Consider the following 12,737-nt stretch of genomic DNA (forward strand, 5'->3'; position numbering starts at 1 on the left):
CTCTGTGATTTCAGATAAGGATCTCCCCTAATCCTGCCTGGAGATGCTGGGGATTGAACCTGAGACCTCCTGCATGCAAAGCAGATGCTCTTCCACTGAGCCCTTGTCCTTCCCTGGTCTTAGCTACAACTGCACTTGTAGGTTGACTTCATGTTGGTTTCCCTCCTCAGCTCCTGTCCAGCCTTTTCCAAAACCTGTCACCTCTTCACAGTGATAAAGTGGAGAACGCTGCCTTTGCCCTTTAGGTGCCTCTCTGCAAATTCAGCAAACATGGATTGTGTTTCTGGCTCTGCTGACTGAGAGAGCATCACTCAATCAGCTCTAGATGTGATAACACTATCAAGTAATGGAATAATTAATAAGGCTGGAATAATTAAAGAGAGACAGGTAGGAATCAATCCCAAGCCTCTGTCCTGAAAATAAATGGCTATATACCGAGCGACGTTGAGGTCAAATTATTCCACACTTTCCTAATGCAAATCTTGTGCTTTCTTTGAAGTGTTAGGGTTTTATCATTGTCAAGAACAAAATAGTGAATCTGGTGAAGCAGGGCCCTCTGCTGGATGGAGTAGAAATAAGTGTGTCCTTTATTGTACCTTCAGTCCTGAAAGGCTCAGAAGTCGATTTTCATTACTTCAAACATTGAAAATCATTCCTGATTCAGCTACTTCTTTATATTGGTTGTTGAGCAAATGGTCACTATAGTTTCAGATGAACTAGGCTACTATCAGCTTAGGTTTCTGCCAGTGTGGCCATCAACCAGGATGTAGGTTGTGGCCATGCGAGTATTGACAGGCCAGCAGACCAAAAACTGATATTGTATTTCTTTTTGGTAGCTTTGGTGCTGATCTGATAGGGAGGCTGGCAGGTTTTTATGTGACTGATCTTTAAGGAAATCTGATCATTCTGTGCTAGAGAAATAGTTTTAAACACACTAAATTCTGCACAAGACACCAAGGACGTAATTTGTTGTCCGAGGGAAGCAGATGGTGCTACAACTATAAAGCTGCATAAAATATTAGAAAAAAAGAGCTGAACAGGAAAAGAATCAGCAACTCTACTTAAATACTCCCAGTAAGAATAAGTACCTAGTTAGAAAGGGATCTGAGCACAATGAAATCCACCTTCTTTTTCAGGAGTAACGAAATAAGTATTCCAGGAGAACTATTTCTTTTGTTTGTTTCAAGCTTGAAAGGCTTGTAGACAATAAACGTACTTTAATCTGAGTCTCTGAATTTGCTGAGACCTGCTCCACTGCACTATGAATTTGAACAAGCCATTTCAATACAGTTCAGGTTTGCCCAGAACTGCCCAGTTATATCCAGCAGAGCATATTCTTCCTTGGCTTTATCTTATTATTATCTTCAACACATACCAGAGGTGGTTTGCAGCCTCCCTGGTGGTTATTTGCTGTGATACAAAGTCCTTTCCCTTTCCTTTTTTCCTTCTCATTCTTTTCAAGAAGCACAACCATCCTACACTCCTCTTGCTCACATATATTACCTGCTTCTCCTAGAGTGGGGGAGGGGACAGACTTCATGCCTGGGGCCTTTCTATCTGGTCCTCAGAACTGTCCCCAGACCACACCCCTCACTTGTCCTCCTTCACACCTGAATTTTTAAAGATTTTTTTTTTTTTTTTTTAATATTAACCCATCTTGCCATACATCTGGTTTTCCCCATTCTCCCGATTTGCCGAAAATCTGCCTGGGTGCCATTTTCCAGCTGAATTCCCAGATGTGTCCAGGAAAACCCAGACGTATGGCAGCCCTACTGATGTTTCCCATTTAAAAAAGTGAGATTATGCTTTTAAATTAAGGAGGAAGGGGACTGCTTTGTGGAAGACTCTGCTATATAGACTTCTTCTGTGGCACCATGTAAGCTTCCGCAAGGCACCATGGGGCTGTGCTGGCAAAGCTTTTGTTGTGCCATTGGAACTCAAATGGCTGGGTAGAGCATCAGTGACTCAAATCAGGAGTGAGCTTACACAGATGCATGATGGATTCTGGGAATGAATAGGACTGAGGGAGGATAGCAAAGCAGTATAAAATGGCTGCGTCAGGAGCAGAGCTACACTGTTAAACCTACATGGATGTTTCAGGCATCTCAAATCAATGGTTGGTATCCAACTAAATAGATCTGCTGGCAGAAGGATTTCTACTTGCACAACAGAATTTCTCCCTGTCCTCTCCACACATACTCCTTGCACCTTTGCAAATCTGCTGTAGAGGGTTCAGGGAATTCAGGGGGCATACAGGGAGAGGGAGGAGATGTTCTATTGCACAAGCATAAATGCTTGTGCCAGTGGATCTATTTGGTTGGATAATGCCCAAGATGCTAGATTCCAGAAGTGAAATACTTGCAGTAGAGTTGATACATTTGTGAAAAATGTATGCCTAAGGCCCTATGAAATGCATGCTAGTTCACAAGTGAAAAAATGTCTCCGTCTACTTTTAGAGCCATATGGAGAATCAGAAACTGTGTTTGCCTTCAGAAAGCAAGCTGGACGTGATCTAGACAGTTTTGTGATAGGCTTAGGAGGCCTCCAACTGAATGAGACAAACCCTGCTCTGACCACAAGGGCTTACACATTCCCGTATCTCAGCAATTTTTGTCCACACTCATAAACTTTGACCCCTCTCACCAGTTGCTCTTCCATGTGTGCCTCACGTCAGTGTCGTGGATGCCGTGCTTATCCGCTTGCTCATCCAAGAAATCAAACATATATTTGATGGCCAGTGGGAGAGCGCTGCCTCGGTGCACAGTGCTGAACAAGGTCTCGAACAAGTCATCCACAAACTTTTGCAGCGTACCCTGATGAGAGCAGAGACCAGAGTGTGAGGGTATTTGGCCACAAATCATCAGCAGAGGCAGTTGCAGGACAGTATTATGATAGGCAGGGCTGAGCTGAACCAGCCTCAGTAACTTCACAGACTCATTTACAGACTTTAAAGCTGCCCCTGTTGTTAATAACTGATAGTTATTTAAAATACATGTGTCACTCAGTCTTCATTGTTACAAAGAATCCCAGAATGCGGCAAATAAAAACTTTAAAAGACAGCACAAAAATTTATATATATTATCCAGACTGGTGTTTAATTGCAGGTGTATCTGCAGCATGTTATTGATAATAATAGTGCATTATATATGGTTTGGCATTATAGGTGCTTCCCCACTGCTGTCTGCAACAAAAGCAGGATAAAGGAAACCATAATATATGCAATATAAAAAGTTACAAGTTTTCAGCATGAAGTTACAGGATAGATACTGATTGGAAATGAAGCAGTGTGATCATTCCAAAACTTTTACAAAAAGTATTGGAAGTGAGATCACGTGTGACTGCCCCCAGAGCATGATGAACGCAAATCATTGTCAGTGTGCAGTATAAAGGATGTATGGAGAACCCCACAACCTCAACAACCACTAAAATAGTAAATCACCACAAGCGCCAGCATTAATACCTAGCAAATGCTTGAGCAAACAAGTGTATCTTCAGGGGAAGAATAATAATAATATTAACTCACTTGTGGGATGGTCTTACCATTGCTTCATGCACTGATGAAAAAGAGATACAGGATCAAAACTCTGGTGCTGGACCAGCCAGTCAAGTATCAATAAAATATGGGACCCTGGGGTGACATTTAAGGTGCAAGAGGGTTGCTTTTTCACCTATTCATCAGCAACCCAAAAGCATAATGAGAACAACGGTCTCATTTTCACAAAGCTCTACAGGTGGCCAGTTAATATGCTGCTCCTCAAACAGATTTTGATGTTTCTTTGTTAACATTATTGGTTAATATACCACAGTTTTGCATGGACGATGCTTTGGGGGCTTTGCAACAGAAATTGTTATTACCTTTGTAGCAAGCAGCCTTGTCAGGTAGATCTCTGACACCATCTTACTGCCCCGATCACCTTCCTTCTGGTCACCGTGGTCATGGTTCTTGACTAAGTGCCAGACTTTCACCCCACTCTCTAGGTCTGGGGTAATCATGGGAGCCCTGGAACGGAGACTGTCTGGGCTGCCTGTGTACCGAAATGTGGAATCTGGGCAGGAGGAAAAAGAAGCTGGTGATGCACAAAAGGAAAACAGGCTTGGTTATATCTCTGTCTTACTTGGTCCATAATTTTCCAACAGTGAAGGCAAATTTAGTGGCTTATTTAAAGAGTAATGAAAATGTGAACACACTATCAAGCCACAGTCTTTCACAAACAGTTTGCCATCCACTCTATTGCAAAATACTCCAGATATTTTCTGTATTTTATGATGGATATGGGCACCATTATGTACAACCACACTTGAACTTGAATAAAAGAACTGATTAGGTGAAACATGGTGGCCATCCAGTTAGAACTGAAAACAAAGCCTTCTGAACCTAAGTAATCTTGGCTACTATATCTACCACACACAGTAGAAGCTTAAGGTAAGATGACAAAATGTGCAGTATCTGCCCATGCCATGTGAGGAGTCTACTATTATCCAACAGGGGACTGGAACAGGGTTTTGTTTTGTTTTGTTTTGGCAGTAGATGAAAGCTAGACTAGCCACTGTCTGTTTGATATTTCTTATGCCTTGTTTTTAAGCAAATCCTTGTTTTGCTATGACTAGTTCAGGCTAGTTTCTTAATTTGCTGTTCTTCCCTTCTGGGTGACAGTAGGATTAAAGGGATCCCCATAAATTAGGAGGCGAGTGAATGAATCATTACAAAATTTTCTGAAGCTTCACTCTTGATTAATGCTCAGATAAATATGAATATTCCTGTGGATGTAATTAAGGGGTGAGAGCACTGAATCATTCTATTTTTAGATCCAGCTTTGCACCAATACATAATGCAAATGTAGGGAGAGTAAATATGGCTTCATTTGCATGCCATCTGTGCAATCAGAGATATCAATATCAATATTAGCAACAACTGTGGAGACTTAGTGTGCAAATGCTCTAATGTCAACTTCTGACTCTGAACAGTTCAATATTGATATTGCTTGGATACAACTTGAGTTCTATCCCCCCAAACAGGGATCCTTGCCCAGAAGAACTCTCAAAAGGGCTTTGTACACACCATAACTTTAAAGCATATTCAAAGCATTCTCCCACTCAAAGAATTCTGGGCACTGTTAACGGTTGCTGGGAATAGCAACTCTGTGGAGGGTAAACTACAGGGCCCAGAATTCTTTGAGGGAAAGAATGTGCATGAATGTGGATGCACACCCAGTTAGTTGCAAGCAGAGATAAGTTGTTGCAGATAGTTGTAATGGTGCTGTCTCTACAAAGTATTCCATTTATAGTTTTCCTTTGGTGTTTTGACATAAATATTTTGAAATTTTGATGAATAGAGGTGGACGGTACTTAGACCTTTTCCTCACAAACCAGCCAGCAGAATGAAAGAGCTGAAAATCCATTTTACCTGTAACTTCAGCAAAACATCTCATTGTTTTTATTAAAGGAATATGTACAGCAATTATTTCATTCAACACAAACTTTTGCCAGAAACAGATGGCAAAAATAAATACGTCCAAATTCTCAAATTTGTTATTTAATTTTAATCCCATTTTGATTCCACAAATAACCCAGAGATGCATTTTAAATAAAAGGACACATTCAACTCATGTAAAAATACGCTGATTCCCGGACTGTCCACGGGCCGGATTTAGAAGGCGATTGGGCCGCATCTGGCCCCTGGGCCTTAGTTTGGGGACCCCTGCTCTAGATGTTTTTGACCACATCTCCCAGCAGCCCAACCCACAGCCATGGCAAAACATCCAGAGAACAGCAGAGTGGGGAATGCTGAATTGCACAAGTTTTGGTGCACACATCAAAAGGATAACATCTGAATCGGTCCTTTGCTGGCCTGCCTAATTTCTTATCAAATTGGTTATTTTGTGATAATTTCAGTGGGGACATCTGAGAACCCTGGATATTTGAAATAAGCACCCATTGCAACAAATTTCAAATACAGAATTGAAGAAACAGCAGTTCTGTAGGAGTAACTGCTTTAAGAGAATGCTTCTAGTTCTGGTATACACACAGATAGTCCCATTTCACAGGAACAGCAACTCATAACTCAGGGCTCGCCCACACTTCTATTGTCACATGCCTAGAAAGCACAGGTCCCAGCAGTTTTGCATTTGCCCTGCAGCTTTCCCCTGTAAAACACGCTATTTACAGCTGAATCAGAACAAACAGCAATCCATAGAAAACCCGACTGACATTTGGTCTGATTCAGCAGTAAACTCTGGTTTTCCTGGGAGACAGTGGCAAGGCAAACAGAGGTGTGGACAAGCCCTTGAAGACAGAAAGGGGCAGCCCTGGTATGTGATGTGATCTAGGTGTGCATCAAAGCTACTGTACAGCTTTGGACTGTGCCCAGTGATTGCCCAGTGATTTTTTGTATACAAAAAATAAAAAGATAGCATGTCCCATGCCTCAGAGCCAGAGGTAAGAACTCTAAAAAGCTTGCTGGCACAATTAGCTGATTAGACCACTAATCTGGAAATTCAAGGAAAGTTTACATCACATCACTTTGCTTCTTACCATATCTGCTAATTGAGGTCCGTGATATGCTGGCAGAGGCGGGAATGTTGTAGGATGAGGTCTGCTTAGGAACAAGGGCCACTACAGAGCGATCAGACACCTGTTGGGAGAAGGGAGCACAAAAGATAAGCAAGCAATGGAATATTGTAAAGAAATTCTGCCCTAAAAGGTGTTCACAAAGTCCAGCTAGCTAAGTACACTGAAAGTTTGGCAGACACATATGGAACGGCACATGGTGCCAGAGGACCAATGAGAAAACAAAGGATATATTTCCCTTGTTGGTTTGTTCTATCCCTGAATAAAATGACTGAGAAATGGAGGTGGGGAAACATATTGAGGGCATTCTTGGTCATTTGATTTAGGATTACATTTACTCCAATAAAAATTGAGATTCCCAAGAATTGTAGCAACCCAATTAAAGCAATAACGCACTGGGAATAAAACAGCTATAATAATGTTATGGATCATAAAACATTCATATTAAACCATTTTTTATTTTAACCATTTTTATGAACTTTAAAAGTTTGATTTACAGCAGAACAAGTCATAAAATCATCTTTCAAGATCTTAAATTGTCAGTCCCACAAATGCACCAAAAAGGAGGGGGGAATTAAATTTGGGGAAGTCAAACCATAAATGAACATTAACACTAACGAGATTTTGTTATAGCAGGTTTTAGTGGTAGCATTTAATTTTACCCTCCCTATAAATCTGAGAGTCATACAGTTTTTAACTTATCTTCATTAACAGACCTTTACATCTCTGAGATTTGTATTAACAGCCTCCTAGTGTGGAACAGTTGTGGGAATTTAAATGGCAAGCTATTCAAACTGGGAATGCTCTCTTGAATTGTGCCTGACTTAAATGAGTTTGGATGGGCCTATACCCTTTCAAATCACCCCACTGCTGGTGTTAAATCATTAAAAAGCTGCTCATTTTGAAGGTACTCAACCTGGCTTGCCAGTAGTACATGTGAAAAGGAGCTAGGGGGTCTTAGTAGACCACAAGCTTAATATGAGTCAACAGTGTGATCAAGCAGCAAAAAAAGCTAATGCTATTTTAGGTTGCATCAATACGATCTCCAGGTTGCATCAAGTACGATCTCCAGATCAAAGGAAGTAATAGTACCACTCTATCCTGCCTTGGTCAGACCCCACCTGGAGTAGTGTGTCGAGTTTGGGACACCACAATTTAAGAAGGATATTGACAAGCTGGAATGTGTGCAGAGGAGGACAACCAAGATGGTTTGGAAACCAAGGCTTATGAGGAACAGTTGAGGGAGTTGGGCATGTGTAGCCTGGTAAAGAGGAGACTGAGTGCAGCTATGATAGTCATCTTCAAATATCTAAAGGGCTATCAAATGGAAGATAGAGCAACCTTGTTTTCTCCCCCTCAGGAGGGTACGACCTGAACCAATGGCTTAAAGTTACAAGAAAGAGATTCTGACTAAACATCAGAATGAACTTTCTGACAATTAGAGCTGTTCGACAGTGAACAGACTTCCTCGGGAGGTGGTGGACTCTCCTTCACTGGAAGTTTTAAAGCCAAGGTTGGATGTCCATCTGTCATGGATGCTTTAGTTGAGATTCCTGAATTGCAGGGGGTTGAACTCCTTCCAACTCTACAATTCTATGATTCAAATCTTAGCCAATAAAGTGCTGAAGTGCAGACATGATGTCAATGATATATCTTTGTTTAAACAGTAAGACTAGGCAGATTCTTATTTTGAAATGCTGCATATTGGTCTTGACACCAGTCTTGCTCTTACCTACAAGAGTCTCAGTCCTTTTATATTTATTTTTAGATACAATTATAATCATTCTGTTTTATGAATCTTTTATAATTTTGTGCATGGTTTTTTAAAAATCTATTTACATTTTTATTGTGTTATTCCTTTGTAAACTGCCCTGAGGTGGTAGAAAAAATACTTATAATAAAGAAATAAACCAGACTCAAGGATGTCACAGCCCTCTTTTAATTATTATTTCTGTATCTAGAATACAGCATGTAAGGGTGTCTTATATTATTTTAGCTTATCTGTCTCAACAACAATTAAATATTTTGATCTGAATTTAACAACCCTCGGTCAAAACCCAACACCTTGCTTCATTCACAGGGATGTTGTGAGAACTCAAAAGATTGCGAGTTTAGGCTGTAATCCTATACATACTACCTGAGAGAAAGCTCCACTGAACTCAATAGGGCTTACTTTTGAGTAGACACACATAGGATTGTGCTGTCAAAGCGCTACATCAGTGATAAGCACTAGAGTTCTCAGCAAAAGGCAAACGATTACTAATGTATGGAGGCCCATGAAGCCCTTCATTACAGAAGTTATTATTTTATAAATGTTATTTTTTCCTTCTATTAATAATAGGGCCTAGCATGATATGCAGCAAGAATAATGTATTTATATTTGGCAAGCACAACACTTTGTCCCTCTGTTATTTCTCCTCCTCCACATCCTTTCACCCAATTTATAAGTCTCTAGAAGGAACGATCAACAATCATATTATTTTCTTATGATGCTATTAGCTGCCACTTTGGTTTAATTCCAGCAGCTGAAATACAAAAGGCAGTTCACACACAAAAGAAATCACTCCCAGGCTTCAGGGTTTGCAGAGTTTCTTCAGAGCTGTAGTTAACCGAAAGAAAAAGAAAAAATCCAAATACAACACATGCGCACACATACTCTCACTTCAAACAGGGTTTGATAAATACTCCAAATTCTTAGCCACCAGTGTCAAAGTACTAAATCCCTGGGTAACCGAACACCTAGTGGTTTTGCAGCTCTGCGTCCATCCAAGGCTTCAGTGGAATGCTTGTTCTTGTCATCTAAAGTAATATCTGATGCACATGCTCCAGCCCACTTCACACATATCCATCCAAACCTAAAATCTAGTGAAGAAGGAGAAACTGATGGATGTCTTTCAGTTTTCATCCATATCTTTGTAGAACCCGTGCGATGACACCAGTGGCAGTTGGTGTACATATTTTACAACAGAGTGTCGTGCTTTCTACCTGATCCATGTAACATCAGAACGCTATGACAGGAATGGGTAAAACGATGTATCCCAAACTGTTCCTAACAGTACCTCTTTAACAGATGATATCTAATTCATATTGCCATGTGAATTTACTCATGCATGGGCCCTACCTGCCAGTTCTATACATGTACCTTATGTAGCGAAGGCTCTAGGAAAGCTCGGTTGGTAGAGCGTGAGACTCTTAATCTCAGGAACGTGGGTTCGAGCCCCATGTTGGGTGAAAGATTCCTGCATTGTAGGGGGTTGGATTAGAATTAGATTACCCTTGTAGCCCCCTCCAGCTCTACAATTCTATGATCCTTCCAAGCTCATTAGCTCATTTAGTTTCATAACTGTCCAAAACAATGCACGCAAAAGGCACTAGTTATTCAGTGAAGTTCCTTCCTAGTCCTTTTAAAAAACCTACTAGGTTAAGAAACAATAAAAACAACTGGGGAATACATTTTCCGTTCACGTGCATGAAATGACGAAAGTGAACTACTGGATAGGGCATCTGGTTTTTTTTCTGTTTTGCTTATTCTTCCCTATCCTTAATATTTAATTGGAAATAGTCTCTAATCTCTCTTTCCTTAGTGCTTTCAGCTTTCCATTGACTTGGTTTGCCGCCTTGGAATTAACCTTACATATGCAATTATACATTGTTCAATGTTAAATTGAGGGCAAGCCATTTTTCTTGTAATAGGACGCATTTGTGAAAGCTATATTTCCCCCTTTCAATCTTCTTGAATCTTTCAATCTGTTTTCAGAGCACTTACATTTTCAGTTTTATTTATTGCAATTGGTAATAAATGGTGTACATTTCAAGGGACTGCTAATCTAAATTAACAACATGCTGCAATATGCTGGCCCTTGGAAACAGTAAATGGGGATTTTGTAGCTTTCCACTGACCTGAACTGTACAGTGCCCGTACAGTTCTATGGTACCTGAACTGTATTTGATTTGTGTTGTGGCTGCATCTCTATTTGGTGAGGTGCTGCACTAGAGGAGTCCCGTACAGCCGTGTGAGTCACTTATACAACACATGCAAATATCTAGGGATGCAATTATGTGCACAGTTATGTTCTTCAACAGCTTTGGAGGTTCTGTGGCTGCATTAAAAATCCACAAAAGCTGAAGTCATTCAATGACCTCGTAGAGCCTAAGATAACCTATGTTGCCCTCTGGTTAAACTCCCATCCACCCATCAAAAAGTTGTTAAGCTTTTTTTTTTTTTTTTTTTTTTGGAAGACCCAGACGTATTTGGCAATATAATTCAAATTGGATAGGGCAGCTCTGAAGTAACTCCTTAAGTTAGAGCTCTCAAAATTCAATCTGATATTAGATTTCAGCATCACCCCCACAGCCTGCACCTAGCATTTGCATGTGTGAAAAGAATGATCTGTGAGCTGAAATTTGCTTCTACAGAAGGACTGTGGTTAGAAGCCTGGCATATCAGCCACTGTGGGAACCAGCCTAGGCCATATGAAGACCTTAGACAGCCTGATTGTCCTGATAATGGGGGTGCTGCAGCCATTTTTTCCTGGGCTTGTTCTGTAGGAGGCAGAGCATACCTAGGGAGCACAGTATTAAGCAGGGTAGCCATGCCTATTTCCAAGAGGAACAGGGAGCAACTAGGACAGACAGCATCTGTAAACAGGAGGCTATGGGCAAGATTTTAAACTCTCGCTCTCATATTTGAGGCCACAGGGTTTACTGTAAATGCACCGTTACATTTTTCAAGGTTACGCTCAGAGATGCCGGGTGGTGACCCCAAGCCTCACAGTAGCCTAGTATATTGCTATAGCAGGAAGAAAAGGGAAGACTACAAAATATATGTATGAATGCTTGTTTTCAGATTATATCTTGTCATTTCACCTATGCTCAGGATGAGAACAAACAATAAATCCCAACAGAAGGAAACACCAATTTAACTATTAAAATCAACACATGTAACCCCCCCCCCCCCCCAATAAAACAACAAGGTAAATCAGTCTTTTAAAAGCACCTCCAAAATGCATACTGAAATTAAAAAAAAACTTTTGGCCAGGTGCCTAAAGGTAAGAACAGATCTAGAGTGTCCAAGTTCCCCTGGGGAGGAAATTCTATAACACAGGTGCTACAACTGTGAAGGGTCTGCTCTATGTCTCTTCTGGTAAGGAAAGGGCTCAGAGCAAAAACCTCATCTTAACACCTTAATGTTGTATGTTTTCGGATGCCTGATCCAGCAAAGTTGCTCTTGTGTTCATGTGTGTTATCAAGGTTGTGGGATTTTAAGGTTAAAAGTAACTATTCTAATTGTATTCCAATTGGGAGCCACCACAGACTTCCAGTAGACATGTGATGTGCTCTCACTGTCTCCCAGTCACCAGCAAGCTAGACTGAAGTTTCTGAATAGTTTTCAAAGGCTGACCCACATAGAGTGTGCTACTGCACTCTATTGTGGAGGTTACCAAGCTATGCATCATGCCGATCTTTTCCTAGGAGTGGCCACAGCTGGCAAATCAACTTAAAATGATAAAAGGCACTTCTGGTCACAGCTGTCACCTGAGATTCCAGAAGCAGTACTTGGTCCAGCAGCACCCTCAGACTGTGCACCTGGTCCTTCAAAAGAATAGCATCAATTTGCTACAAATGTATGCCACTTTTAAATGGTATGGGGCACTCAGTTATTGCAGGAAAATGAATTGTCCTCAGTTCAGGACTGAATAATAAACTGTGCACACCTGATGATTGCCCTGTTTAGAACACACCCGCATTCATTGCATTGTCCGGTCCTTCTGTAATTTTGATAACTAAAAAGAACATTATTACCGAAAGTGAAAAGAAAATTTGTTAGGAATGAACTCAGAATTGTGACTAGCATTTGTAGAGTGTCACTTTGATAAGACTTCTGTCGCAGAAAGGCCAGCTGCTCTATGCAGCTTAAGCAATCTCTAGTTGGGTTGCTAAATGATCTGGTATACGCTAAAAAAGGATTGTGCACATTTGGCAGCAAATTATTGCTTTTTCATACTCATGAAATAGAAACGGCTATTACTGTCAGTTGGGGCAATGGGCTGATTAATGTAAAGGACAAACCAGGAGCACAGCAAAATGCTAGCATCCCTGAAATGCATGCCTTAGGCAACTGCCACTGAATACATGCATACGACAGCACACATGCCGCCACAACAGAGGTT

At 40.8% G+C, this 12,737-nt stretch overlaps 1 protein-coding gene across 2 annotated transcripts in view; it reads right to left on the minus strand.

Moving 5' to 3' along the window:
* Window positions 1–12,737, minus strand: part of PLXNA2 (plexin A2) — a 440,886-nt gene that overhangs the window by 11,076 nt on the left and 417,073 nt on the right. Inside the window, exons 27-29 of one of the 2 annotated variants that reach the window (XM_033152909.1) lie at window positions 6,532–6,631; window positions 3,856–4,067; window positions 2,644–2,813 (exon numbers count right to left, since the gene is read on the minus strand). In XM_033152909.1, the coding sequence (XP_033008800.1) occupies window positions 2,644–2,813; window positions 3,856–4,067; window positions 6,532–6,631 (482 nt within the window). The remainder of the gene's footprint in view (window positions 1–2,643; window positions 2,814–3,855; window positions 4,068–6,531; window positions 6,632–12,737) is intronic. The other variant, XM_033152910.1, reaches the window with a different exon arrangement.

The sequence above is a fragment of the Lacerta agilis genome, chromosome 6 (genome assembly GCF_009819535.1).
Source record: "Lacerta agilis isolate rLacAgi1 chromosome 6, rLacAgi1.pri, whole genome shotgun sequence".
Taxonomy (NCBI): Eukaryota; Metazoa; Chordata; class Lepidosauria; order Squamata; family Lacertidae; genus Lacerta; species Lacerta agilis.